Source organism: Camelus dromedarius, chromosome 33, assembly GCF_036321535.1.
Source record: "Camelus dromedarius isolate mCamDro1 chromosome 33, mCamDro1.pat, whole genome shotgun sequence".
NCBI classification, from domain to species: domain Eukaryota; kingdom Metazoa; phylum Chordata; class Mammalia; order Artiodactyla; family Camelidae; genus Camelus; species Camelus dromedarius.
The window spans coordinates 8,796,366-8,823,266 of NC_087468.1; the positions used below are offsets into that span (position 1 = coordinate 8,796,366).

The following is a 26,901-nucleotide window of genomic DNA, read 5'->3' on the forward strand; positions in this document are numbered from 1 at the left end:
CACATTTCAGTCTTCTCATTTAATCCATCTCCCCCACTTTTTGTGGGGGGGCTGAGTGGAGTAACTTTTACTTGCTTATTCTTCATGCTTGAATCACAAATGTTTTTTCAAACATCACATTTGGCCTAATCATTTTACACTTGATCTTAGCCAAAAGGCCGAGAAGTGATGGCCTAATCATTTTAGAATGTATTTCTTTCAATCTTTAAACTTGCAAAAACGCACGAAGAAAGACTCCTTGAGGGATCATTCTCCAATGTGACTATCTGTGGATCTCCACGTTCTTTGGAAAATTCCACTGCAAAGATAAGGTCACAGGGATGAAAACAGGGGAGGACCGCACTGGAGGCCTCGTTCCCGTGCCGTCCCTTACAAAACTCAGGCACTAAACTTGGGGGTTAACAAAATGCACTGTCACGAGAGAGAGAATTAATAACCCTTCACGCCAAAGAGTGAAAGAGATAGCCTCATGTCCCTGTTGTTTTAATTCTGCTTTAATGTTGAAAATAGAGAAGACCGGGCTCTGAGGAGGATGTTCAGCCGCCTACCTTGCTTTTAGCAGTTTCTGGCTCAATTCCCCCTTCCTGTTAGTATAAAAATTCCATTCAAGTAATTGGAGTCAGGAGTTCCCCCGACCGGACACTGGATCAGTGAGAAAATATTACCACTGGGAAAGAATAAGTAACAAGGGACTGCCACCTTGATGACTCCAAGTCTTTTCACATAAACGCTGCCCTCTTCTTCCTCGGCAATTTGGGGGTGTCGCTAAGGCTAAGGGGGAGCGCAGGCTGTGGGCATGGCCGGGACGGTCCCAGCGGCACCGCGCAGGTGCACCTGTGATGCTGGCGGGAGGTGTGGTGGCCTGGCTGGGCTCGTCCACCTTAAGGGAGGGGAGGGACCCCACTGAGAGGGCTCTGCAGGGCGTGAGCGCCTGGAAAGCCCACCAGGAGCACCTGTGGGGGCCTAGGGAGGCTGGATGGCCGGCTCCAGGGCACCCAACACCCCCACACCATCTTTGTTCAGGGCTCAGGGCTGCGTGTCTCCCCTGCAGGGGATTGGAATGTTAACCACTCTCAGGGTGAACTCCAAGGTTGGCTACATTTACCATCAAAGACTGGGTCAAAAAAACACCCTTTGGAAGAAAAATTGTCCTGGACTGATTTAAGCAAAACTTGGTAAAAATAATTTATCCTTGAAAGATAGATATATAAATATTTTATATAATATATAAAGTCCTCCAAAAAGAATCTCTCTAAAGGATTCAAAGAAGTGACATCTGGGGGTGGGGGTCATGTTAAAACCTGCTGCTGTCCGCACGCAGAGTGCTGAAATGGGTATGTTGCGGTGGGGGGTGGCCTGGAGTTGCCAGGGTGCTGACCTCCAGCCCCAGCTCCTCCACCACCCCCGTGAGGTTCAGGGTGCACATATCATTTCCCACATCTCCCTCCTCCCTCCACGCATGCTTTGGAGGAGAGGAAAGAGCAGAGCTGCTTCCCTCTCGCTGTCAGCATCCTGGGCTAGGTGTTCAGGTGCCGGGGAGCTTATAACCCCATAGGAGGGAGGCTGGGGTCAGTGCAGGGCGACCAGACACATGAATGAAGGAGCAGGTGATACAGGAAACACGTGCCCAACAAAGTGAGGGGTGAGGGAAGAGGATGTCATGCGAATTTCACATTTGGCCTGGAGCTGCGGATGGGGGAGGTGGGATTCACTCCTCACACTTCATTGGTGGAGGTTTCGACATGTTTAGTAGGCAGGGCTCAGTAAGGCAGCACAGAGAGACTCTGGAGGAAGTCCTGCCTGCCCTGAAAGGATGGATGAGGACACATCAGAGAGACAGAGAGTGACGGGGAGGACAGAGCCTGGGGGCCACTGGCCCGGGAGGGGGCATCACCTGGACGTTGGAGTCCTGGACCAGGCAGAGCTGCTCCTGGATCTTGTGGAGTTCTTCCTGCTGCCACCGGATGTTGGCTTGCAGGATCCGGGTCCGCTGCTCCAGCTGGTCTTTGATGGTCTGGAACATGCTGAGCTGTGCTGAAAACTTGAAGGGGGGGTGGTCAAAAAACATAAGCAGGTGAGAGAGTTATTTCAGCCTTGCAGACAGATGTTGCTGCTGTTCTGAGCCGCCCTGCCCGCTTTCATTTCCGGTCCCTTACCCACCATTTTCAGCTTCCCTAATGAGTGACCCACTGCTGGGAGCTTGCCAGGGAGCAGGGGCTCTGGATGAGAGCTGGGTGTCCCTGGGGTCCCCCTGTGAGCTTTACTCAGGCCCACGGGAATCTGCAGGTCTAATTAATTGCACTGTAGTCTGGGAAGGCCACAGAATCGGGACATGATTTTGTAAGCAGTGCAGTGCTTACCAACTGATATTCCAAATTTGGTTAGACGTAGATGGACACATGGCTTTGGAGAGGAATATCAAAAGCAGGGTATCAGAGAGCCCCCCCTCCCTATTTTTCCCTCTCATCTAGGGCATGACAATTTGCATGTGACAGCTTCACATGGGATTTTGGATGCTATCATTATCCTAAATCTGCTCCTGGCAAGCAGGGTTCTTCTGGAACAATTCACAAACAAGCTTAAATTAAATGTATTCTAAACCCTCCTGGGACTGCAGAACCCTTATCAACTATCCTACACTCTCCCCCAGGCGCATTTGCGGCTATGGACTTGGAAATCTGTACAAAAAAGAACTAAGAAGACCAGTACTCAGCTAACACTTGCCCCAAGGGTAATGCTGGCAGAGGTGACCTGCATGAGGGGCACCGATATCTGTTGTGCACTGGAGCACACGAGTCCCTTCCTTCCACCACGTAACGCCTTCCTTGGACGCAGGGTGGAGGCTGGCTTTAGGACAGTCTCCCAGGTGATCTCTGCCCTGGGTCACCTGTCTAACTCGCCAAGGGACTTTTCTGGCAGGAAACGTGTGGCGAGTGGGGAGCATGAGAGGGGAGGTAAGGCTGGCACTCTTGCTCTGGGCAATTTGGGGGACTGTTGATGACTCCCGTTTATTGAGGAAAGGAAGTTGGCTGGACTGGGATTTTTGCTCTTTTCTCCTCCCCCTCATCCTCCTCCCTCTCTCTCTCTCTTTTTTTTTAAAACAGTGACTTAACCTGCACTCCCTCCCTCTCTATTCCAACAATCTCCCTAGACTGGTTCTTGCCCCTTGTCTTTTGCAAACACTTCCAGAGATGGTCTCTTTCCCTCTGCCCTGTGACCTCCCATCCATGGAAATGCAGGGAGACTGGGAGAGTTTAGAAAACAGACAGGATAAACTGGAGGATGGAATAGCTGATGGCATTTTTGGAGCAGCAAAAGCAGCAGCAGCACCAGTGAGAACCACAGGGGCAGATGCAGCCGCCTGTGGGGACCCATCCACACTCGGCAGTCACCGCCCCAGGCCCGCAGAGGCGGGACGCGCGACTCAGAGAGGCTGTGACTCGCTCCCGGGCCGTGGCTGGGTGGCGGTGGGGCCACAACACGAACCAAGTATCTCAGGAGGTGGGTGACGCCAAGAGGTTTGTGAGCAGCACCTCCCTGCCCCTCCAAATTCCACCCCGATCAGAGCGGCTTTGACATCAGACTTCATTTAAAATTTCTGCTGCTAAACATGAGCTTAGAAATACCTGCGCTATACCAGTTTGCATCACAGAGGTCTCAGTCAGGATCTCCCGAATCAAAGCACTCAGCTGGGATTTTGAGAGAGAATTTGATTGAGAGAAAATAGCTCTATCAGGTATTAAATTATAATAACAGAACCCAGAAGTTTCTGTGGCGGGTTCTACAAAGTCAGGAAATGTTCAAGCTACGACGTCCACGTCCAGGACAGGATGCGCTGGGCTGCCCACTGGCTCCCAAGGGGAACAGCGATGGGGCTGGGCGGTCAGCAAGGGGCCAGCGTCGCGCTTCGTAAGTGTTGGTGACTTCTAGTATTATTCTGGTTTTCTCAAAGCATTCCAGGTCCCCCACATTTGGTCTCTGTATTCTTAATCAAGGCCTTTTTGATGAAGAGTTTTACCTCAACACACCAGGAAGCAGAGCCACCAGGTATACCCCAGATGTCAGATTTTATTTTTCCCCCCTTTCTTTGGCAGGATGCTACAGGAATAACCTTGGTGAGAAGAAAGAGAGAAAACTGTAGATTCTCATCATTTCACAGGAGTAGGTATGAAACAAACTGTCTGATTTGAAAGGCCAGCGTTACACAAGAAGGTCTTAAAGAATATGGTTATCAGTAAGTATAGTATGCCTAATGGGCCAAGAACTGTTACTGCTAATTAAAATGAGGTTCAATAAATGAAAAATCCAAAAGGGCCATAATCACAGCATGACTTAGTATAAAGCAAAGAAATTCTTTGCTAGGCAAGACCCGAAAGTTGAAGGAATTCTTAATTCACGTGCCTTGGATTGAAGAAGTTATTCATTTCATGCCAAAACTGCCCTGGAAATTTGGAGAGAAAAAAAAATTCTTCTTCTTCTTTTTTTTTTTCTAATGAGGGTAAATATAGATTATTTTAATTAATCGACTCTGGATGGATAGCTTTTGTATCCTTACTCAATCCTAACTCTATCAAGAAGCACGTGCTAGCCTGTGTCTTTCTTATTAATGCGAGGTCGTTGTTAATGGGATGTGTTTTCCAAGAGTTTTCATCAGAGGTGACAGAATTTGTACCAAGACAGAAGTCCACACTTTGGCAAGAGTGGCACCTGTTGGTGAACTGCCCCTGGTGGCCAGAGAGGGGGCAAAGTTCAATATCCCATAAAGGAACTGATATCAGAGCTCTGGCCAGTCAGCTCAACTGCTCTATGTGACCACAGACTGGCCACTATTTCATTCAGCCACTGGCCAGGCCTCGACTTGTCAGAAGTTTTCAAAACTCCCTGCTGAAGCACATACCCAGATCCCTCTTCCCTGCTGCTCCCCACCTCTCCATCTGGCAACCTCCTACCCATTCCTCCAGGCCCAGCTCAGCTGTCACCTCCTCCAGGAAGTCATTCTGGATTTCCATAGGCAGAATATTTTCTTACTGGTTCTATAAAAACACGCACCCTGCCAGGGTGGTTTCTCTGTTTATATACCCATCTCTTCCTTGAAACCTGAGTCCAAAAGTGAGGCCACTCTCTCTGCAGTCCTCACACTCACTCACTGGCTGACCCAGACAGTAACTGGCTGAATGTTGTTGAAACAAGGAAAGAATTACTCACCAAAGCCCTGATCCTTAAAAAAAAACCATGATATTTACAGTACTGGATTCCCAGCTTTTAGACCCTTGCAGGGTCTTTCCGAGACATTAGGCCTAAACCAGACCTTTTCTAAAATATCACAGCCTATTAGGACTCGTGAGAAATGAGATGAACACAGGAGAATGGCAGAGAGAGGAACAAAGACTGTCAAAAGGACTGAGAAACAGACACCGAGAAGGGAAGTGGGAGGATGTATTCAGGTGGGGACGGCAGAGAGGACAGGTGTAGGGGTGACATCCACAGCTTGATACCCCCTGCCCCTGCACGTGGGGAGAAGCAGTCCCCGTCTGGGGGCCTCGGTCTGGAACCTGCATATTGGCACCAGTGCCCTCCAGGGGACGCCAACATCCTGTCTTGGGGAAGCGCTGCCCCAGGTTTCCCTTCCCCCGAGTCCCAGACTCACGTGTGTCATGGGGGCAGGTGGGCTCTGCAAAATGGTCTGAGGCAGGAGCTGCTGTGCCAGGTCACAGGACGAAGGGGCCGGCAGGGGAGCCTGGGGAAGAGACAGGGGCTTTGAGAACAGATGCAGCTTCTGGGCTGGGACAGAGGTCCAGGGCGCTGTCTCTCAGCCGGCTGGTTCTCTGGCTCCCAGAAGGCCCTCTGCCCAGGAGTGGATTGCTCACTCCTGGAAGGTATGGTTCCCTGGAAAAGGTAGCTGGCGCGCTGCTGCCCTGGCCAGGTACAGAGTCAGAGCCAACCGGTGGAGGGTGCAGGGTCCTGGTGCCACTCAGGGTGCAGTGCGCTCTGCGGAGTGGGACAGCTCTGCCCACCCTCCCCTACTTCCTGTCCTCGGCTCCATTCCTGGCAGATTTGGTGCCTCTTCTCCCAAATCGATAAATTCTTAGGGGTGTTGTCGAGCAGTGAGAATGGGAACCAATAACCAGTGGTGGCTTTGCGAGGTCTTCCTGCTCAGCTCTAACACAGATGGACAGAGGTGCCATGCACGTCTCTGTCCCTGACTCACTCAACCAGTGACCATCGCTGTGGTTTCCCCAGACTCTGCCTGGGATCTGGCAGAGAGTGTCCTGGAGGCTCAGCTGAGTCCCAGACCTTGTTCCCTGATCATGCAGGTGGGCAGGGGGGCCGGGGATTGGTGGCGGGGGGACCATGTGTAGAAAGAAGAAATGCAACCCTCGGCTTCACGAGGCTCTTTAGAAGAAAAGCAAAAAGATTCTTCTGAAGTTCTCCCCGAACTGCCCCAGGCCTGAGGGACTACGAAAAGCAGCCTGGATGAGAAGCTGTCCCCAGGATGACGTCGGGAGCCGAAGCCCCGGGAGACCTTGTTTTGAGGGAGAAATTCCGGGGACGGGGTTTGGTTCCCCCAATTTTGTTTCCCTCCACAGCCAGGTCAGAAGACCTGTGCCACCAACAGGCGGAAGGAGTTGGACCGGACAGTCAGCATTGGGAGAACGGCCGTCCGAGCTTACAAGCACGTCTAAAGGTGGCTGGAGTCAGAGAAAGTGGCCTCTGTCAGGTTCTATCGGAAAATAAGACGTGTTGCCCAAGCTTTTCAGCAGGGTGTGAGTAACTTCTGAGGTGACAGCAAGAAGGATGGGGACACTTTCCCTCCCATCTCCCAGATACCAGTGAGGGATGGAGAGGAGGTACTTGGCAACTACCTGGATGTGGCCCCTAAAATTTTTGGACACGTCTCCCACAGAGAACGAGGTCTGTGTCCCTCTCTCCGGGTGAGCTTGTGACTGCTTTGACCGAGAGGTGTGGCGGAGGTGACCCTGTGGGACTTCCAAGGCAAGGTCATCAAAAGCCATGCAGCTTCTGCCTGCCTCTCCTAGAAAGCTTCCTCTCCAGACGTTTCCTCTTGGAACCCAGTCGTTGTGCAGGAGAAACGAACGGCATGGCGCGGCCACGCCAGTCAACAGAGGGTGTTCTCAGCCGGCCCAGCCCAGGTGCTGGATGAGGAAATGCCGACACACCTGGGACATGGACCTCGCAGCCCTCACCTTCCAGGCAGGAGCCACCCCCAACACAGCCTGCTGTGCCCTTTCTGAATGTCTGACCTGGAGTCCGTGAACATGAAAAACGGTTGTTGCTTTGTACGACTGAGTTTGGCGTGGCTTGTTACATGGAGTGGGTAACAGGAGTGCTGTGATCAGGGATTCTGCGGACAGCCGGCGTGTTTCTAAGAGGGCTGGCATGTAACAGGGACATTGCCTGATATTCGCAGAGGGACATTTTTGTTGACATCAAGCCTCTCAAACACTTCGACTGGAATGAAAGGGGGTCCAAAACATAAGAATTCTAATCACGTACACCCACAGTCTCGAGGGAGTTGGGGGTGACCCCAGGGCTGCAGTTTTGAGCTTTATATTTAAAACTCCTTTGGATCTTGCATTCTGTGGATACACATCCATGTTAATTTTGGAATACAAATTTTCAGATTGGTTGCCAATTAAACTACCTAGCTTCCACCCCAGCCGCCACCCACACCAAGTGCAGTGGGTTCTCTGGGAAGATGCCACATGCTGTCCCTGGGGCCTCACACATACCGGCATCGTGGCTGCCTGGCTGAGTCCCGGCACGGGGAGTTCTTGGGCTGATCTTGGCAAAGCCGTGGTGCTGGCCTCTGCCCGCAGCTTGCTTGGATTGGCTGTAAGAGAGGAACCCGTCACCTTCCGGACCCGCACATCCTTAGATTTCTTATCCAAAGTGAGGAATAGTAACAACAGTGTGCATGAAACAAGGGCTTGGCTGGAATCTGATAAAGGAAGCCCAGCAGGGATGGAGGTGGATTCGAGAGCCCCAGACATCCTGCCAGCCTCCAACCTCATCTGGGAACAGGTGAATGACCACAGAGCATCCCCAAGACCCATCACTTGGTTCAACCACCTGCCTGATCGCGCACCTCACCAGAGCCACTAAAGTGCGGCCAAGAGATCTGATGGGGCATCAAGTGTGTCGTCTGCTTGATGTGGACTTCGTGTGGCAGCGGAGGAACTGGAGGGTGGAGAGGTGGGCAGCAGGGAGCAGTGGGAGAAAAGGCAGACGTGGGGACAGGATGGCAACCTCTGCTTCACAGCCCAGACTGCCCTGCTCATCCTCAGGCACGGCCCCCCACCGTGGGACTTTATATACACCCACCACTGCCTCGCCTGCCAGGTGCCCATCCTCTCCCTCCCGCGGAGTCATACTCACAGGCAGGCTCGGACATGGCTGTGTGGGAGGATTTGTGGGAACTTCTTGAGGACGCGGATGGTGAGTGACTGGTGTTAAGGCCCGAGGTGCCCATGTCGAGTGCACTGAAGTTCTGCTGAGGGTCCAGGCTGGAGCTCTTGTCCTGAAACACACACACACACGCACACAGAGTCCATGTTTCATCATGAAAAGCGTGGCAACACTGAGTTGTCCTCTAAATACGTAGAAAGCTTTGGAGGGTATGGAGAGAAATCCTGCAACTTCAGAGAGAATTCTAAACACGTTCGGGCAGAACATTTACACAAATATGTAACCTAGCATCTTTGAGAGGCTTGTAGCCTCTGAGTGGAATTGATTACACTTTCTCACCTTGTAGTTTAAATTTTTTAGATTTTCATAATTGACTTGGCATTTTATTGTTTCCTTAAAACAGGGGTTTAAGACCCCCAGGGGACAGAGACCAGCCTGCCCTAGCAGCCCAGTGGATGCCAGGAACCTCGCCATCCTTCTGAGCTAGGTAGGAGCATGGCTCAGGGGAGTAATCCTTCAGTTCTTTCTTCTGTAGATTAAAAAACTGTCAACTTAGACCCCCAGACACAGAAATGGAAAGTACACCCTGCCACTGACACCACAGAGGGTGTGCGAGGAGCAGTGTGCCTGTGGGATGCTCGTCCAGAGGCAGAGCAACAGGGCTTAGGCAAAGAAGACAGGGCACTCAGACAATCCCCACCTCAACGAGATGATGGAATAGCCCCCAGCTTTGCATCTGTGGGGAGACGCCACGTGGACTTACTACAGGCAGACCTCATGTTTCACCTTACCACACTTCTTGGAGAGTGTGATTTATTTATTTTTTTTTACAAACAAGGTTTGCATCAACCCTGCATTGTCAGATGATGGTTAGCATCTTTTGGCAATAAAGTACTTGTAAATTAAGGCACATGCATTTTTAAAAAACGTAATGCTCTTGCACACTTAACAGACTAAAGTATAATATGAACATAACTTTAATATGCACCGGGAAACCAAAAAATTTGTGTGACTCGATTTATTGCGATAGTCACTTCGTTGTGATACTTGCTTTGCTGTGATGATCTGGAACCGAACTCACAGCATCTCCGAGGTCTGCCTGTACAGCCACGCTCATGAGGCTGGAAAGTCGCCAACCAGGGCTTTGAATCCAGATGCTGTTTCTTGCCCAGCTCTGGGTGTCCCCAGCCTCGGTGGCCCAGGGTACGTTAGCTACATCCTCTGTGCCCTGTGTCTCATCTGAAGAAGGACCATGATACTATACTGCCTGCCTCACATGGACGTCCCGAGGGGTAATTAAGCGGGTGCCCAAAAATCACATTGAATGGTTCAGGGAACAGAGAGAGCGCTCAGTACATAGGATCTGCCGTTTTTTTTGTATTATTATCTTTACGATCACCACTCATGGAAGAGTCTTCTTGGCCAAACTTTGCCCTTATCCTCTGGTGGGGATCAGAATACCTTGAGGGCTGAAGGGTGGACGGCCTCCAGCGGTGGGTCCTCCAGGGCCAGCTCCTGTCTCCTCTCCACCCGGACCTCCGCGTAACTGATCAGGAAACCAAGAGAGCACCGCTGGAGGTGGCGTTCCTGGACCACAACAGCCAAGGGGGCTTGTGTGATATGTCGAGGGTCCCTTCATAAGACCCCCTCCCAGAACAGCCACCGCCAAGAAAATCAGCCCTGTTACTTGTTTAAAAATGGAGTTTCTCTCTGTGCCTGAATTCCACTGGAATGACACCGAATGGGATATTCAGAATATTTTCCCTGCCAGGATGTTTGGACTCCCTTTTCCTTTACTTATGTCTACCCACTCCCCACCCTGAAACCTCCAAACATAACTGTCTTTATTTATTTACTTATTTAGGGGGCGGGTAATTAGGTTTATTTATTTATTTCTTAGTGGAGGGACTGGGGATTGAACCCAGGGCCTCATGCGTGCTAAGCATGTGCTCTACCACTGAGCTGTACCCTCCCCCGCAAACATAACTGTCTTTAAAAACATATTTTCGTCTATCAGATGAGCCTCAGCCTTCAAGTAACTTGAAACTTTTCTTAAAATGGACTCAGTGGACTGAGCGCATGGGGAAGTGACACAAAACGGTCTTAGTAATTCCAGACTACGATTACAGACAACAAAACTTAAGGAAGTTTTCTCCCGACCACACCTAGAACTAGCCAGACCCAGACTGCCGATGAGTCTGTGGATGCACTTTTCGAAGAGCATGTGTAAGTCATTCCACGTGGTCACAGCTGAGGGACCCAGCCCTGGCTGTGGCTCATGCGTGGAGATGCAGGATGCGTGAGGGCCCTTGGGCATGGGTGGTGGCTCTTGGGTCCAGAATGCCTGTTACTTCATTTACTCACTAGGTCACGCCCCACTTCCTCTGAGAATCTCCGTCCTGGGTTTGGGAGGTGGGGGTGGAGTGCCCAGGAGCGGGCTGGCCAGGCTCAGGTCCCTGTGGGTGGGCATGCAGCTCCGCGGTCAGTCCCTGGCCAGAAAAGACTAGCATTTCGAATGTCTCCTCTTTCCCCGCTAACTAGAGAAGAGGGCTTGGCTTGTTGACTAAATACATGCATGTGTGAATGGCTCGTACCTGTCCATCTGTCTCCCCACCCACCCACCTGCCTGCCCATTATCCACCTGTCAGTCATGTATGTCTTATGCACACGCATACAATGCAGCACGACATGTCTGTGTCTCTCCATCTATCTGTTGTGGACACATAGAAAACGCAGTCATTCTAACTTTCTTTTCTGGCTTTCCTCAAATGTTCTGCTCTCAACCAGTTCAAAAATGTTTTATTACAACAGCCAAGATGTGGAAGCAACCTAAATATCCATCAACAGATGACTGGATAAAGAAGATGTGGGGTGTGTGTGTGTGTGTGTGCGTGTATATATATATGTGTGTGTGTATGTATATATACACACACATATATATGAATACTACTCAGCCATAAAAAAGAATGAAATCATGCCATTTGCAGCAACATGGCTGGACCTGGAGATTATCATACTAAGTGAAATAAGACAGACAAAGAAAGATAACATATGGTGTCACTCATATGTGGAATCTAAAAAAATGACACAAATGAACTTATTTACAAAACAGAAAGACTCACAGACATAGAAAACAAACTTACGGTTACCAGAGGGGAAAGTGTCAGGCAGAGGGATAAATTAGGAGTTGGGGATTAGCAGATACACACTACTGTATATAAAACAGATAAACAACAAAGCCCTGATGTATATAGCACAAGGAACTATATTCAATACCCTGTAATAATCTATAATGAAAAAGAACATGAAAAGTATACATATACTACATATAACTGAATCATGATGCTGTATACCAGAAACGAACACAACATTGTAAATCAACAATTAGTTAATAAACTCCCCCAAAAAACTGATTTATGTTCTTAAAAATTTTTGTAGTTGGGGAAAAAAAACAAACGAATGACAATTCTCCTTTACTTTGGGAACGGTGACCCTACACTTGCAGCATCTCTGAAATGCGCAGCGTGCTGCCTCCCTCGGAAGCCCTGCTCACCCACACTGGGCTGGGGGCGCCCCGGGGCCACAGGAACTGCCAGGAACCCTCTCCCACAGGCAGCCTGGCTCTTGGACCAACCCGGTTTCAGTTGCCAGTGGGGGTTTTTAAAGTGTTTGAAAGAAAGGGAACTATGTCTTAGAGTTATTTAGAGGCAACTTTTTAATTTTTTTCTCAAAATAGCAACAAGGGAAGACTGGGGGATGGATGGAGATGGGGGGAGAACATGTAAGTAGGTCACTGAAGCTGTAACTTACTAAGTAACATCCGGGCGGCCTGGAAGTGCTCAATGAGGCTTTCAGAAGGGAGGACGGGACACAGGGAGGAAGTCTCAGCCCTGGGAGAACAGGGCTGGGTGTGGACCTGGGAGGCAGCTGACCTCTGCGGATCATCCTGTTTACTCCACAGCACAGAATTCAAGCCCGGGGTTCGGTCCTCAGAAACGGGACCCCTGAGGCTGCTGGGCGCTGACCCAGCTGCCAGGGGCCTGGCCCGCCCGCCCAGTCCCCGGCCCGCACCTGACCACCGAGTGTGTGCACACGATAAACTCGGGCTTGGAGTTCCACTGGTGGTAGGTGATGTAGTAATGGGTCTGCAGCCAAATCCACTGCTGGCCTTTGGTCAGAAACCGGTAGCAACACGACTTCCCTTTGCCAAACTGCATCACTGTTAACAGAAGATGGAGTCTGCATATAACAAAGGTTAAGACAAAAATGATATTTTTCCCCCAAAGTCACTGTTAAAAACACAAGCTTTCAAAGAGACAATGCCACACATGGGTTATGTCCCCCGTGGTGATGGATTTTAAGGGACTCTCAAGATCACGGTCAACGGTGATGAATTCTGAAACCACAGAGGAGGGACCTGCCTGCTTTCCCAAGTGATCAGAAGCTTAAGAGACCCTTAAACAGGGCAGAGTCTTCAACTGGAGTTTAATTAAAAAGAGGCCCCAGCTTTCCTGGTGCCGTCTTCCTGCTGCAGGTGGAGCTGTCTTTGGAGCTGCGGGAGCCCAGCGCAGGAGACACTGCCAGGCGTCAAGGGGAGAACTGGACCCAAAATAGAGCTGCCAGCCAGCAGCCTCTGGATGGATCGTGTGGCCACCAGTTGGCCATCCATCCTCTAAATAGAGGTTCTAAATAGAGAGTCAGCTACAGGTGCCTTCTATCCTGGACCCCACTGTGCAGGGCTGCATGGACCCCTGACAGTTACGTCTGTTGTGGGCTTCTCTGGGGGTGCCCGGCACACGTGGATGCTGCTGGTTTAAGCGGCAGGGCAGAAAGCTGGACCACACGTCCAAGGAAGAACAGTTGGGTTTCAGTGCCTCCATGCCTGGTATTTAGCTCCTCTTTATGGAAACGATCAAGAGGAATCCTAACTAGGAAACCCAAGCGACAAAAGGAGGCACTGACTTGGAGAGTGTGATACTCGAGTGGGGCGTGGCCCGTGAGTCAGGGGGCGTGGCCCGTGAGTCAGGGCGGGGCTCGCAGAGGGAGAATGTCCTGCCCAGGTACAGGCGTGAGTCTTGCAGACCATGAAGGTAGCTTTACAACCACGGTGGCTTTTCTCCGTCAGAAGAGTCAGAAACAGCCAGAGGCTTGAAGCAGCCATGCTTCTCACATCTCCTGGGCCCCCGGAGCACTAGGGGGCCCTGTTAAAATGGATGCTCTGATTCTGTAGGCTTGGGGTGGGGGGCGGGGGCGGAGGGTCTACACGTCTAGCCTACTCCTCATGACCCTCGTGCTGCTGCTCAAAGATAGCCTTTGAGGAGCAAGGGGTTAACGTTTTAAAGATCAGCCTTTAAACCTAAAGGCGGACCCTGATGGAACTCAAGCTGTTCCTGTGTCTACAGGGAGGAGACAAGGTTATAGTGGGTTCTACCACGGGGTATCCATCAAAGCACAGTGCTGGTGGTCAAACCACACGTCAGGATCCACAGGTCAATGTTACCACAGATGTTCCTCAGGTAGAACCTGGCACCAAAAATACGGCTTTCAGTGGATAATTCTTGACTCCTCTTGCAAAGTGAGAACCCGGACGTGCTTGTGGTTCTCTCCCTGCCAGGACCACGAGTCCCACCTGCCACACCTTTGCCGGCGTGTCCCCTCTTCTGTGGCTGAGAGCCTTCCCCGGCCCCCCCACCCCAGTTGGGTGAAGGACCCTTCTCTGAGCCCCTCAATACCCCGTGCACATCCCTGCAAGGCATCAACATCTGATAAAGTCCCCGTTTGTGTCTTTCCATCAAACCTTGCTCCTGCAGGGCAGCAAGGAGATGCAGGTCATGTTTATGTCTCAGCCTAGCTCGGTATCTGTGCCCTGTGACCGCTACACGTCTGCTGACTAGAGGACAGTTAGGTGAATTCGGTGTGTTGTCTCTGAAATGTACTGCATAACTCAGAAGACAAAAACAAAAACAAAAGACACAAAGTGACAATGAATATATGTATGTTCATGTATAACTGAAAAATTATGCTCTACACTGGAATTTGACACAACATTGTAAAATGACTATAACTCAATAAAAAAAGTTAAAAAAAACCCCCAAAACCACCAAAAACAAAACAAAAAACCTAGCAGTGTCACCTTTGTTTCATAAACGAGAGCAAATAGCTTGCCCATCTGAGGGCGGCTGGGGAGATGCTGGGGTGGAGGAGGCAGAGCAAAGTCAGCTCCGGGTAAAAGCAAAACATGGGGGAATTGGCACCAGAAACACTGTAAATCACTATACTTCAATTTGAAAAATGAAAAAAAAAAAAGTGGGAGAATCCAGTCAAGGACCTCCACCGACTCCTAGATCATCTCAGAGAAGACGAAGTCCTCTGCCTCAGAAGAAACCAAGTGATACGCTGACTTCTGGAACCTACGATCCCTGACGTCAGGCCCCATGGAGAGGGCCGGGGCCCTTCCGCTGGGGCGGTCGTGGTACTCACAGTGCTGGTGGCACCTGGCCAGGAGCTCCAGGTCATCGACGTGGTAGTAGTCATAGCCGGAGGTTCCCAGAACTTCAAAAGGCAGGTATCCTATGATTGGAGGGGCTCTGCCAAGACCAACAGGGGTCATTCAGAGAAGCAGCACCCAGGGCTCGCCGTGGCGGCCGAAGGTGTGGTCTGCAAGTTTCCCGATCCACCTGGACCTCATTTCTCAAGAATAAGGGCAGGAAAACAATTTTGCAATGGTCATAACAGGAGAGGCTGTGTTTTCCAAAGTGCTCAAATTTGGGGGCATTTAGATACTGGTTCCCTTGCCATAACCTGGCCCTGATCATTGTAAGCGTTATCACTCCCGAGTGATGCGGAACAGCTAGAGATTGGGTCAGCCTAGCTGCAAAGTGTAATAAAAATGTTAAAGGGTGGGGAGGGGAGAGCTCTATTCTTAAACTGTGAATAATGTTACAAAACAAAGAAGACTGGGCTAAAGGGACAAAAGTGTGTTGAAAGAAATAAGATGAGAGTTTCCTCTCACATCTGCTCCTGCCTGATGGGAGCTGGAGATGGTCCCAAGTCAGGGAGAGGGTGGGGGTGTCCCAAGGAGGTCCGGGGCTGTGGAGCCTGGCTCTCCTGAGATGCTCTGACCCACACCCAAAACACATCCACGGATGGGGCAAATGCAGTCAAGGGAACCCTCCTGCCCCTTGGCTGGGTACCACTTTTCCCACTGCCAGAGCACCCTTCTCCTCAAAGGGACCAGGCTCTGACTTTCTTCCCTCAAGAAGAACCTGGCTCACACAAACAAGCACTCGAGAAGGGCCCAACGCAAATGTTTTTCGTTTCACAAACCTGTGATCCAGAAATAAAAATTTCCATTCCAAGCTGTGCCTTGAAGTGAATTCCTCTAAAGGTTCGTCAACTATGCACATTTCCTGTATCAGAAGGAGAAAAAAGATGGCTTGGGATGCCAGATGCTCACCCCCGGTTTGCTGAAGGATGCATGGTCGGTGACAGAAGTGAAAATCATTTAGAGCAAGTCTCCAAATTGTGCTGGACTGAAACTCACCATCTGCGGCTAATTTCAGTATTAGCTGAGGCTAAATTTATTTCACGAGCTGGGGAAAAATAACTAAGAGCCAAAATGTCACACCACTCCCTTCCCAGTATCTAGACGTGTGGTAAACATGTGGAAAATGGCTTTTCATCTGAGTCTGAATGACGAATTTAAGTCAACACTCCTGCCATCAATGTTAAAGCAATCACAGATGAGAGACTCCAGACCAGCCCTCTCACGTCTGCCTGCCGAGTGGTACCCACGTTGGCATGCAGGGTAGGGAGGTTTACAGAGTTCTCAAAGAGCATCTCTGTGGGCTGAACGGCAATTGATGCTGCCTGCAAACAAACCAGCTCGCGGGAAGCCGAAGTCAGAGGTAAGAGCCCGTGGGCTGTCATGGTCCAGGCACCAGGCGTTTAGCATATTCAAAGTCGGTGACTACCTCCTTGTAATCTTGCGCTTTCCCATAAAGGAGATGAATTGAATATAACTAAATGTGACTCAGCCGTGATCATTCCGCATGATAAATTCTCTCCAGGTACTTGCCTTTAAGAACTGTGGTGTAGCCAGACGAACAGTAGCGATGAAGCAGACCTCTTTTCCCAGAGACACTCGGCAAGGCCTGGAAAGGGCGCTGTCGAAGCCATTACAGGAGGGGCTGGGCACTGGGCGGAGAGGAGGAGACACAGGTTAGCGCCAAGCCCTCCGGGCCCTCCTGAGCCAGTCTGTGTGCAGGCACTATGTCATTCTCACGGCAACCTGGGGAGGAAGGTGCTACCTCATCCCATCACAGAGCAAACTGAGCCTCAGGCTGTGAAGCAACTCGCCCAAAGCCAAACAGAGCTGGAATTCGAGTAAGAACTCCTCTGTCTCTCACTTCCCCTAGTCCTGCAGCCACCTGGATGACGGTGCTGGGAAAAATCTGCTGCAAAACAAGCAGACAGCCCTGTTCTGCAGAAGGGCCTGGAAACACACTTCAGCCAGCATTTTAAGGGTGAGTTCCACAGTCAGATGGTGTTACTGATGCTCATGAGCTCAGGGAAAGCAGTGGTGTCTCGAAATACGGTGACCACCCCCTGCTCCCGCCCTGGAGCGGCACACCTGGGATTTGATGGCTCCTGCCCCGAAACTCCCCCTCCGAGCCCAGGCTGATGCAGGGGCCTGGCTGGGGCTACTGAGGCCGTGGCCTCAGGATTCAGGGTGATCCCCACAGGTACACAGTGTCCAGAGCTAAACTCGCTAGCTCTGTGGCGCTGCACAGGTGACAAAGCCTGCTCATGGTGTCCCGTGCAGTCTCAGAAATCTTGGTGACTTTCCTGGTGCTCTGGGCTCCCGCCCTCTGGGATGCTGAGACCAGGCCCCCAGAGGCTGGCTGCGGAGGTACCACCTGGGATCAGCAGCAGTTTCCCTGGGAGCCATACACCTATCTTCAGGGTGACTGTGAAAAACTGCTTTACCTTCTGGGTCAGAGAAACATCCTGCCATGTTAAGTGGAGTTTGCTGAGGGTGGGAGACAGAAGGGGGTGAAGAGCCCTGGTAAATATGAGAAAAGTCAACTTACTGTGTGCATGGAATTCTCACCAGATTCCCCAGGACCTTCCACAGGGTCGCTCAGGGCCCATCCCAGATCCGCTCATTCAGAAACTCGGGGTGAAGCCCAGGCACCAGCACTTTGAAAAGCTGCCCAGAATTACTAACATGCGGCGGGGGCTGAGGTTCACTATTCTAGATGATCTGCACAACTGCTTGCTCTGTTTAAAATGTAGTTGATTATATCCCCGGTGCAGTTCTGAACGTGTAGACCAAAACGCAGTTATGTTTTCCAGTCTGAGAACACACCAAGCACCGGAAAACTAACTGCATTCTGAAAGGAAGTCTGCACGATTTTTCCTTGGATTTGGGCTTTCCAGTCGTTTTTTATTTTATGTGTTTGTAAGTTTCTAAGTGATTCTTTCTGGACTGAGTCTTCTCTCTATGGTGGCCTTCCACCCACTACCATGAATAAATTCATTTCTACCAAACGCACTCTCCAAAAGCATTCACAGAAATACCAATAAACATTTCCAAACAAGAATATAATGTGGGTTAAGAGAAAAAAAACAAACAAACAGTGGGCCCAGGAGAGTTTACATCTGTCAGTCACTGGCTTAGATCATTGTGGATTCATCTGCAGGGTGAGCCAAGGAACTTATCAAGGGAGAGGAAACAACTCCACATCAGGGGAGGGTCTGCAGCTGTGAACATCTGTGTAATTAAAAAAAAGACATTAAAAAATTCCCCAGATGTGAAATATCCTCTTTGCTTGAACCTAAGAGACATCACCCGCCCGATAACAACCTAACAAAATCCTCCCTTCTCCTTCCGGGTATCGAGAGCCACCAAGTGAACTTCCGAGGGCTTCCTAGAAATTTAAGAGAAAGTCTCTTTAAACTGTCTCTAAGCCATGAGCCTCGTTTTGAGTGGTCCTTTGGCCGCTAAATTCACATGATCTGTCAGTGAGTGCCCTTCCTGGGTGATTTACCGTGAGGAGGTGGGACAGAAAGAGCTCCGAGTGGGAAACACCAGCCCACGACAACTTCTCCAAGGGGCAGAGGCTCGGATCATGGAAATTTAAGTGGGTGTTTTGCAGACCTTACTGTTGGCCTGGCTGCCTCCCAAGGTGGTTTTATCAGCCCTTTTATAACGTGGAAGATGAACCTTTTACAACTTAAAGATGAATGTGCACCCCAGGAGGGAGATTTCGTTATTGCTTACAGTCTGCACTTGATAAGCGAGGTAGTTTACAGGGGGGCCCGACACGGAGCAAACTCCTCTTCTAAACCAGCTTGCCCCCCAGCCGGAAGCAGCTGAGGGCTTGATCAGAGGTGGAAGTCAATCAGGGATGAAAGCTGTGACAGAGGGCAAGGGGGAAGCCAAGAGGGAGACACTTCACGCGTTTCGCCGGTTGTGTCTGAAATGACTCGTACTCACAGCGTGAGCCTTCGCGCACATTCTAGAGTCGACGTGCCTGCTGCGCCCTGGGACCCCCGAGTAATATGGAGCACTTAGAGGAATTTCTCTGGCACGTCTCTCCCAAGGTAGTTTAAAAACATTAATTAAGGATTTAATTAGTTGTTTTGATTTAAGTTAATAGAAAAAAAATAGATCTAATTACAGCTGGCTTCCCAAGCCTCTCAGAAGGATTAACCACTCAGTGTCTTGGTTTTATCAGATCTCTGCTTCCAGGCTTCTCCTCCCCCCAGCCCCGTCCTCTACACACACACACACACAGCATGCGTGACAGGGAGAAAGTGATTACCGCTCATGACAGACCCCCCAACCCCAAAGTCATCATACTCAACAGTGATCTTACTCTGGCCCAAAGCTAAAGATAGGCTTCCCCACAATGGGAGCCAGGCGGAATTTTCTCCGTCTGCAGCTCCGAGCAGGCGTCTTGGCCCCAGCATCAGGTGCTCAACATGGATTTACTGAACAACTTTCTCATGAGATGACCTTTCATCTCACATCCATATCACAGCTTACAGCCCAGGTCAGGAAGAGACCTTCTGATCCTCGCCAGTAACCAATGCACAGACCTTGAGACCCCAAGGTGGCTTCCCTTCCATAGCCCAGCCTGGTGCCGCTGGGGGCGGGCTCGCTGTGGGAGTGTGGCCCACGGACTGTGGACATGGTTTTGGTGCCAATGGTGCCCAGGCTAGCTCTCTGCCATCTGATGCATTCACACTGGTCAGGAGGACACCGGGGCAAGCTTTGCTGCAAACCAGTACACAGCCATCACCACTCCGTGAAAAACAGTGCAAGTGCCCGATGTGAGCCTCATGCTCGGAGAGATGCAGGATGGGGCTCTAGGTCTTCCTAGTCAAAGGGTCTACGGGGTTATCAAGTCCCTTCTTTGTTCCTGCACCTTTCAACACTGAAGACTGACTTCAGAAAACCTGAAAGAATTTTGCCTTGGGCTGGAGTTCTTAGGATTCCAAAAAACAAAACAAAACAAAACAGAGCCCCAAGGTTCTCCCCGAGGATAAGAATGATAATGTCTGTCTCACTTGGCACCTGGGGTTGGCTTCCAAGGCTGCCTGGTGACAAAAGGGAGCTCCCAAATCAGCCACGACAAGGGCACAAGGAGATTGAGGGGCAGGGAGACCGAACAGGGCATGGGGACATGTTTCCCAAGGGCTTAGGAAAGATGGAGGAGGAGGAGGCAGGGATGGCGACAGAAGAAATGGAGAAAGATGGACTGACACCCTTCCTCAGCACCGGCTCAGCCATCAGGCCCACATGATGAACTGTTCCGATCAGAGCCGGCTCGGGATAAGTGAGTAGGAACAGCTGTAGAAAAACACACGAAGGGTCCACAAGGAGTGTGACAAACAGCTTTCTCAGCACTTTTGGGAACAAACCAGAAACAAAACCGGTAGGCGCCTGGGAAGACGGGAAACAGTCAATGAGGATACTCACTAAAGGAAGAAGAAATTCCTAAATCTCGTTTGTGATAAACATCCAAAATGTTTGGGCTGGAGAGCTGGACTGTCGAGGGAAAATTAATGTCCTACACCTTCATGAGAAATCATCTCCCACTAATTCTGCACTCTTTTCAGACTCTTTTTTTTTTTTCCTTTTTTTACAGCATGTTTTCCCGATGTCTTGCGAAGAACCAGCCAGGTGACAGGGCTCTTGGGAGAGCGGTAACAGAGGGCTGCTTTGTGGTTCCTGGCCCGGGCCCCCACCCGGCTTGCTGGGGTCATATGGGTTCTTCACTCCTTGCTGCCAGTTCGTTTTGGTATTTGGAAAAAAGATCGACATCGGAGGGAGGCTGAGAGCCACACGAGGGAGCTGGGGGTTTGCAATGTGCTGGATTGAAAAAAAAAAAAATTACCCTAATGGGAAAATACATGTCTGTCTTAGATTTCTTCTTTCCCCTGGCACTCATCAATTCAAATGAGGTTTTTTTTTCAGGGCCAGAAGCTTGTAATGGCATATGGATAAGATCTCCACCAGATGGCTGATGTGGACCGGGCCAGATTATGGGAGGCTCAGGAAGTGAACTTCCTCCAGGCCCTCGGACCCTGTCCTCCAAGGGGATATCTTGTGCACATTTTTAGCACAATTATTGGACAACCTGTACAAAAGTTCCCACTCCCGGGCTGACACAAGCAGAAAGATGTGGCTGATAAAGGTCTGACCATCCCTCACTGTTCCGTTTTATTTTTTTTTTATTTTAATTTTTTTGGGGGGTGCAGAGGAGGGAGGTAATTAGATTTATGTATTTATTTTAGAAGAGATACTGGGGATTGTACCCAGGACCTCATGCACGCTAAGCATGCGCTCTACCACTTGAGCTGTACCCTCCCCCTCTGCTGCTCCGTTTTAATAATGAAGATGCTCACGCAGGGCAATGCCCTTGGGTAACAATTTGTTCTTGATCATGATTCCTCTGCAATCTAATCTGGCAGCAATGACCCCGCTGCAGAAGGACGCGGTGCCTCCTTGTCCGGGTACAGGGGACGCTCTGCTTCTTATTCTTGGGAGCCTGGGATGGGATAGATCAGACTTTTCTCCACGAAGCTGTCCCTCCGTGCAGAACTCATGATCCCATCCCCAGTGAGGTCTGGGGGGTACTCGGTTAGTTCCTTTAAGTGAGAGCTCTCAATTCAGCTCAGGGGAAAAAACAAAACCCAACACCCACCCCGTCTCCACCTCCTCAAAGCCGCAAAGTGAGGCAGCCTCCAGAAATCCCATGGAACGCACGGAATCAAGTGCTGAAAGCTGGAAAGCATCCACTTCTGCCAGCTTCTCAAATCTGCTCGTGTGGTTTGAGGCGAGTAGGTAAAATGAGGGCAGGGAAACTTTTATCCTCTGGTGTGTGGTTTCTGGAAAGCCCAGAGTGGAGTGTTTGCTGAGGGTGACCTATTTGGAACCACACCAACCACTTTTGAAATACTGCTTTCTGGATTTCAGTCAGAGGCACACTGAAATCCAAGTCTGGGGGAGGAGGTCAGACTCCCAGAGAGGACGGCCTTCCCGGCACAAGGTTCTTTCAGGACTTGGGGTCTGCTTATCAGGACCCCTTCAAGCCAAGACTATTCATCACGCCTTTGAAAACCACCTGCTCGGGTCCCTCCCCATAACAGTAGTGTGGCTGGATCTGCAGGACTTGGGTGGAGGTCGGGAAAGCCCCATGGGCTCCTCTATTCAATCGGAGAAGTAAAAAGATGGAAGGGCGAAAGCATTTTAAAAAATCTGCTACTGGACAAACAGCCCCGAAATGGTAATTTTGTTTCAACTCTATCCTGGAAACAATGTGCAGATAGGAGGCGGCCCAGGGGCTGTTCTGACGGGTGGTCCATCCACCCCAGGGCTCCGGCCACACAGCCAGGGTCAGAGAGTTGGCTTTTCATGGGGAGAGGATGAGACCCGTGGTTCCAGGTCCCAGTTCAGACTCCTTCAGGGAGCTTTTTTTTGCAATTCGAAGAAAACGACTTTCTTGTCCAGTTTCTGATACACATGTCTTCACATTGATTAAAAATCTAGCATAAAGCTGTGATGTCCTGTCTGAGCTCCCCTAGAACGTCCTCAGCAAGGGATGGCATCCTGAGGGCAGACCAAGAGGTGCAGACATAGGGGGAGGGAGGTTCCAGTTTGCTCAAGTACTGGGGCCATGGTTGCTGTGTTGGCAAAGGGACCGGGGCTGGGGGACAGGGGGTGGCACAACTGAAGAATGAATCAGGAAACGTCCATTTAGAGAGTTTAATCTCTTCAACAAGGGCGAAGGCGCTTTGTCCCCGCCCCCGCTTCCCCCGGTCACAGAGCCACATGGACCCTGAGCACGCAAGCAGATGGCATTGTCATCTACATGACTTAAGGGTCTCCTCTCTGGCTTGGCCTCACTCTCTCTTCCCTGCCCCGAAGCCTCCACATTTCACTCTGGGCCTTTTAGCTTAAGGCCCAAGGGTTCCTACAGATGTGAGTCTGGGTAGCAGCTAGCACCTGTCGGCCTTGGTTCCATCTACCTGAGACAGGAGGGAAGGGGCAGGGCACAGCCATTCAAGGAATGTCGCAGCAGTTAACACTGAGGCGGCAGAAAATTCAACTCCCAACAGGCCTTGAGGCCCAAGACAGCGGAAGATTTGGCTTCCAGTCGACCTTGAGCTTCACTGTACGCTCACTGAAATATATTAGCATGGTGACTGGCACTCCCACAGGTGACAGGACGGTTCTGAGGCTGTCAAAAGAGTGGGTGGTGGCCCAGATCCTGGGAATCCCCATCCCTTCCTCAAAGTACTTGGACTAATCCTCCCACTTGTTAGCATATGAAGCCGATAAAAACTCACAACCCCACACCTTGTGGCCGCTCTCCCTTCTGAGTGAGATGGACCCCCCTCACTCTTGAATTCCTTCCTGCGCGAAGCCAAGGACCCACACTTGCATCCCAGGGACTCGGTGGAGACCTGGGACACAGCCATCCTCTTGTGCCCTGTTTTCCTGTAACAGATTTGTAAAATGGGCTGGTAAGACGTCGGGAAGGGGCTGCTGGCCTCTGAATGCCCAGAGAGCCCAGGTGGGAGGGGATCTTGACGGAGGCTGAGTTGGAGGCCAGAGACCAACTTCCCTGACCACTCAGTGCTGCTAAGGAGGCCTGCCAGCGTCGACCACTCACAGGGCACCAGAAGGGACACACACTCCAGTTTACCCAGCATGACAGACGTGGATTTAATCCTCACTTTGGATTTAAGGCCAAAGAAGTCGGGGGGGGGCCCCTCCAGGGAGTTGCTGCTCCATCCTGGCATGTCCTTCCGGCTCCGTCCAGGAGAGCTGGTCCTCAGCTCCCAGGGAAGAGTGTTACTTTCCCATGAGTCAGAAGTCTTTGACCTGAATCCTGACTCAGCCCACCACCTGTGCGTCCGGGGCCAAGGACGCGGAGCCTCGGTCTAGGTCAACCTACTTCTGTCAGGCCCTCATTTACATGCCAGGCATGGACTGTGTGGGCCCAGCAAGGGGTGTGGTGAGTCCACAGATGAATAAAGGTCCCTGTCCTTTCCAATTCATTATTTCCTCTCGACAGCCAACAAATAAGAATGCACCAGCCATAGGGGGAGGGTACAGCTCAGTGACAGAGTGTGTGCTTAGCATGCACGTAAGGTCCTGGGTTCAATCCCCAATACCTCCATTAAACAAACAAACAAACAAACAAAAGCCTAATTACCTGCCTCCCCCAATAATACATAAATATTAAAAAAAAATGTACTATACAATTCTCCTCAAAGTAATCAGCCCAACAGAAATGTTAGGACTTTTCATGGTACTGGACCAAAGCAGGGTCTCCTGCCTCGTTCTGTGAAGTCGGAGCAGGTATTCTATTAAAACAAAACCATGGGGGAGGGTGTAGCTCAGTGGTAGAGCGCGTGCTTAGCATACACAAGGTCCTGGGTTCAATCCCCAGCACCTCCTCAAAAAAAAAAAAAAATTAACAAATAAGTAAACCTAATTACCTTCCCCCACAAAATAAAAAAAGAAAAACAAAAACAAAACCGATGTTCATGGTCATATTCCTTCCATTCTTAACCTGTGCCTGCCCGGGACCTCAGGGAAGGTGCGAGAGGTGGCTTGTGTAATAATCTTGTTTCTAGTTTCTGTGTCGGATGCTTTGACATTTGGGGCCTTGCTGACCCAGAGGAACTGCGCCTCCCAGGGCCAGCCAGCTCCTAGAGATAGCAGACAACTCACTTCTGGTGTTCCTTTCACATGTAAACCAACCCATCCAGCACTCACGCCCCCAACCATCTCCTCCACCAACCATCTCCTCCACAATCTGGGCCACCATCCACCTACCATAATCACCCCAGGGCCAGACAACTCAGGGCAGCTCCTACACCCAAGACCCTGCTCTAAATAGTCAAACCAGCTGACCCCAAGCCTGCTGACCATGCCTCTTCTGCTCTTTTCCACAGAAACCTTGATAGAGGCCCTTGCCCATGTCTCCTCCTGCTGCCTCTGTTCCTGGCCTGCCCTGGTGCTTCCCCAGTGGCCTTCCGCGGCAAGCTGTGCCTGTTTCCAGGGAATCTGTGAGCGTCCACCTCTTCCTTCATCTCAGTCATTTCCACATCTGTGTGTCTTACCATGCTTGGTTTAAAACAGATCTCGGGTACCCTTAAAAACAGCCTGGTCCATGGATGCAGGATACCTGATCAGCACAGTACAGGCATCGCGTACCAGCAGAACGCCAGGCAGCAGGGAGAGGCCTGCGTTCGCATCTGCCTGTGTCATTTCAACCTAGATTTGCAGGAGGCAGCAAAGCACTGAAGTTAAGGGTATGGCTCAGGTTTAGAATGGCTACGAAGGTGGGCCCCCACTTCCCACCTGCGCACGTTAGACTTAACTCTTTAATGCAACAGTTTCCTCCTCTGTTGAGATTGTTATCCCACTGTTCAATGTTTACGGAGGAGTCAACCTACAGAACCAAATCTGAATGATTTCTTACGTCAAACCACACTTAGAGGTCAAAACGGGTTGACTGCTGCTGACGTCACAGCGTTCCGTCTTAGAATTCATTTGTCTGACTTTTTATTTTGCTGTTTGAATCCAAGTGAGAATGATATCTCAGTTTCTCCACGATTATATTTGGAGACTCTTATCTCAAGAAAGCACCCCTGACTGGTTTGTTTAATAGGCTCTGGGGAGACACTCTGGTTTTAAACTCTCGGTTTTAAATTTTCCACTTTCAAGGCGGTGTGTTTATAGCAGTAACAGTTTCAAAAAAAAAAATCACACATAATTTCCACACATTCTTTCAGGCAAACAAACATTGTCTCAACCTGATGTGAAAATAAAGCCTTGCTAGTTAAAAAACAAAACAAAACAAAAAAACCTCAGGTATTCACAAAGAAGCCTGGTTGGTTCCTTGAAATCCGCTAAAATGGGACAAAGGGCAGGAAACTTCTAAGTGATGCTCAGCAGCAATTTTTTTTTTTTTTAAGAACTCAGGTGTTCCTGCAGCAGCCTCTTCATGAACGCCGTGGAGGTGTGAATTCACAAAGGATAACGCCGCTCACCAGCCAATCACAGGTGGGTTCCCTTCACCAAATGCAGGCGCTGCTGCCACAGGGACACAGCATCCCATGACTCCCGCAGCCCTGGCCCTCTGGGGGCCTTCCTTGCATGCAACCAACAGGGATAAGCTGCCCTCCTGACCGCTGGCATTATGGTCACAGCACACATTTTAAGCAAATTCCAAACCCCGGCTTATGTTTAAGTCAAGGGTATGGTCGTCTGGAAGAGCTCCGTCAGCGAGCCTATGGGGTGGCATTTAGTATTACAAGGAGGCAGTGTTTCTCGACATCCACGACCCTTTGCATCTGAACCCCAAGGTTTTCCAACCACATGGTCCCAGCCCCACCCTCAGAGCCCCCGAGCTGGAATCTTTTAGTGACGCCTGGAGAACATGCATTGTAATGAGCTGCCTCCCCCGCCCCCAGGAACCATGACACCGGGGCTGGCACCATGTTGGGTTTCCCATGAAGCACCTCTTACGTCAGTTTATTTACCGGTGTGGTTCGTTAGACATCTGTCTCACAAGGGTCAGGAAAGTCTTTCAGATGAGTGGGATTAGACACGGGCAGGCCTTGGCTTCACCTGCTTTGCCCAGCTTTAGGGGCCCCCTTGGGTGGGCTGACCTGCCCCCACTTCCAGCCACTCGGGCACACTGAGCCGTTGGTGGGGAGCTTTCCAGGAGGGCCCCCAGTTGGCCATGGAGCCCATCAACCAGGCATGAGTCCTGAACACTGGGCCCAAAGGACCATGCTGTTTAGCAGAGAGTTGGAGCCTTTTAGGCAAAGCATGTCTATTCACGTAGATCACATACAACAGGGATCAGCTAAAGGCTGGAGGAAAACTCCCGGGTAGCCTGAGCATCAGGACTCGGTGCTGTCACATTGGCTGCTTCTAAT

The 26,901-nt window shown here is 50.6% G+C and overlaps 2 protein-coding genes across 8 annotated transcripts in view; both read right to left on the reverse strand.

The window, feature by feature from the left end:
• Positions 1–26,901, reverse strand: part of RPL31 (ribosomal protein L31) — a 311,008-nt gene that overhangs the window by 17,298 nt on the left and 266,809 nt on the right. The window lies entirely within an intron of this gene.
• The window catches only part of NPAS2 (neuronal PAS domain protein 2), a 194,897-nt gene that overhangs the window by 9,202 nt on the left and 158,794 nt on the right, over positions 1–26,901 (reverse strand). For 5 of the 7 annotated variants that reach the window (XM_031441087.2, XM_064481845.1, XM_064481846.1 and 2 more), the window contains 10 exons: positions 16,505–16,623; positions 15,754–15,836; positions 14,908–15,014; positions 12,499–12,646; positions 9,889–9,973; positions 8,398–8,539; positions 7,752–7,852; positions 5,648–5,737; positions 4,019–4,111; positions 1,895–2,041 (listed from right to left, as the gene is read on the reverse strand). In XM_031441087.2, the coding sequence (XP_031296947.1) occupies positions 1,895–2,041; positions 4,019–4,111; positions 5,648–5,737; positions 7,752–7,852; positions 8,398–8,539; positions 9,889–9,973; positions 12,499–12,646; positions 14,908–15,014; positions 15,754–15,836; positions 16,505–16,623 (1,115 nt within the window). The remainder of the gene's footprint in view (positions 1–1,894; positions 2,042–4,018; positions 4,112–5,647; positions 5,738–7,751; positions 7,853–8,397; positions 8,540–9,888; positions 9,974–12,498; positions 12,647–14,907; positions 15,015–15,753; positions 15,837–16,504; positions 16,624–26,901) is intronic. The other 2 variants (XM_064481843.1, XM_064481844.1) reach the window with 1 other exon arrangement.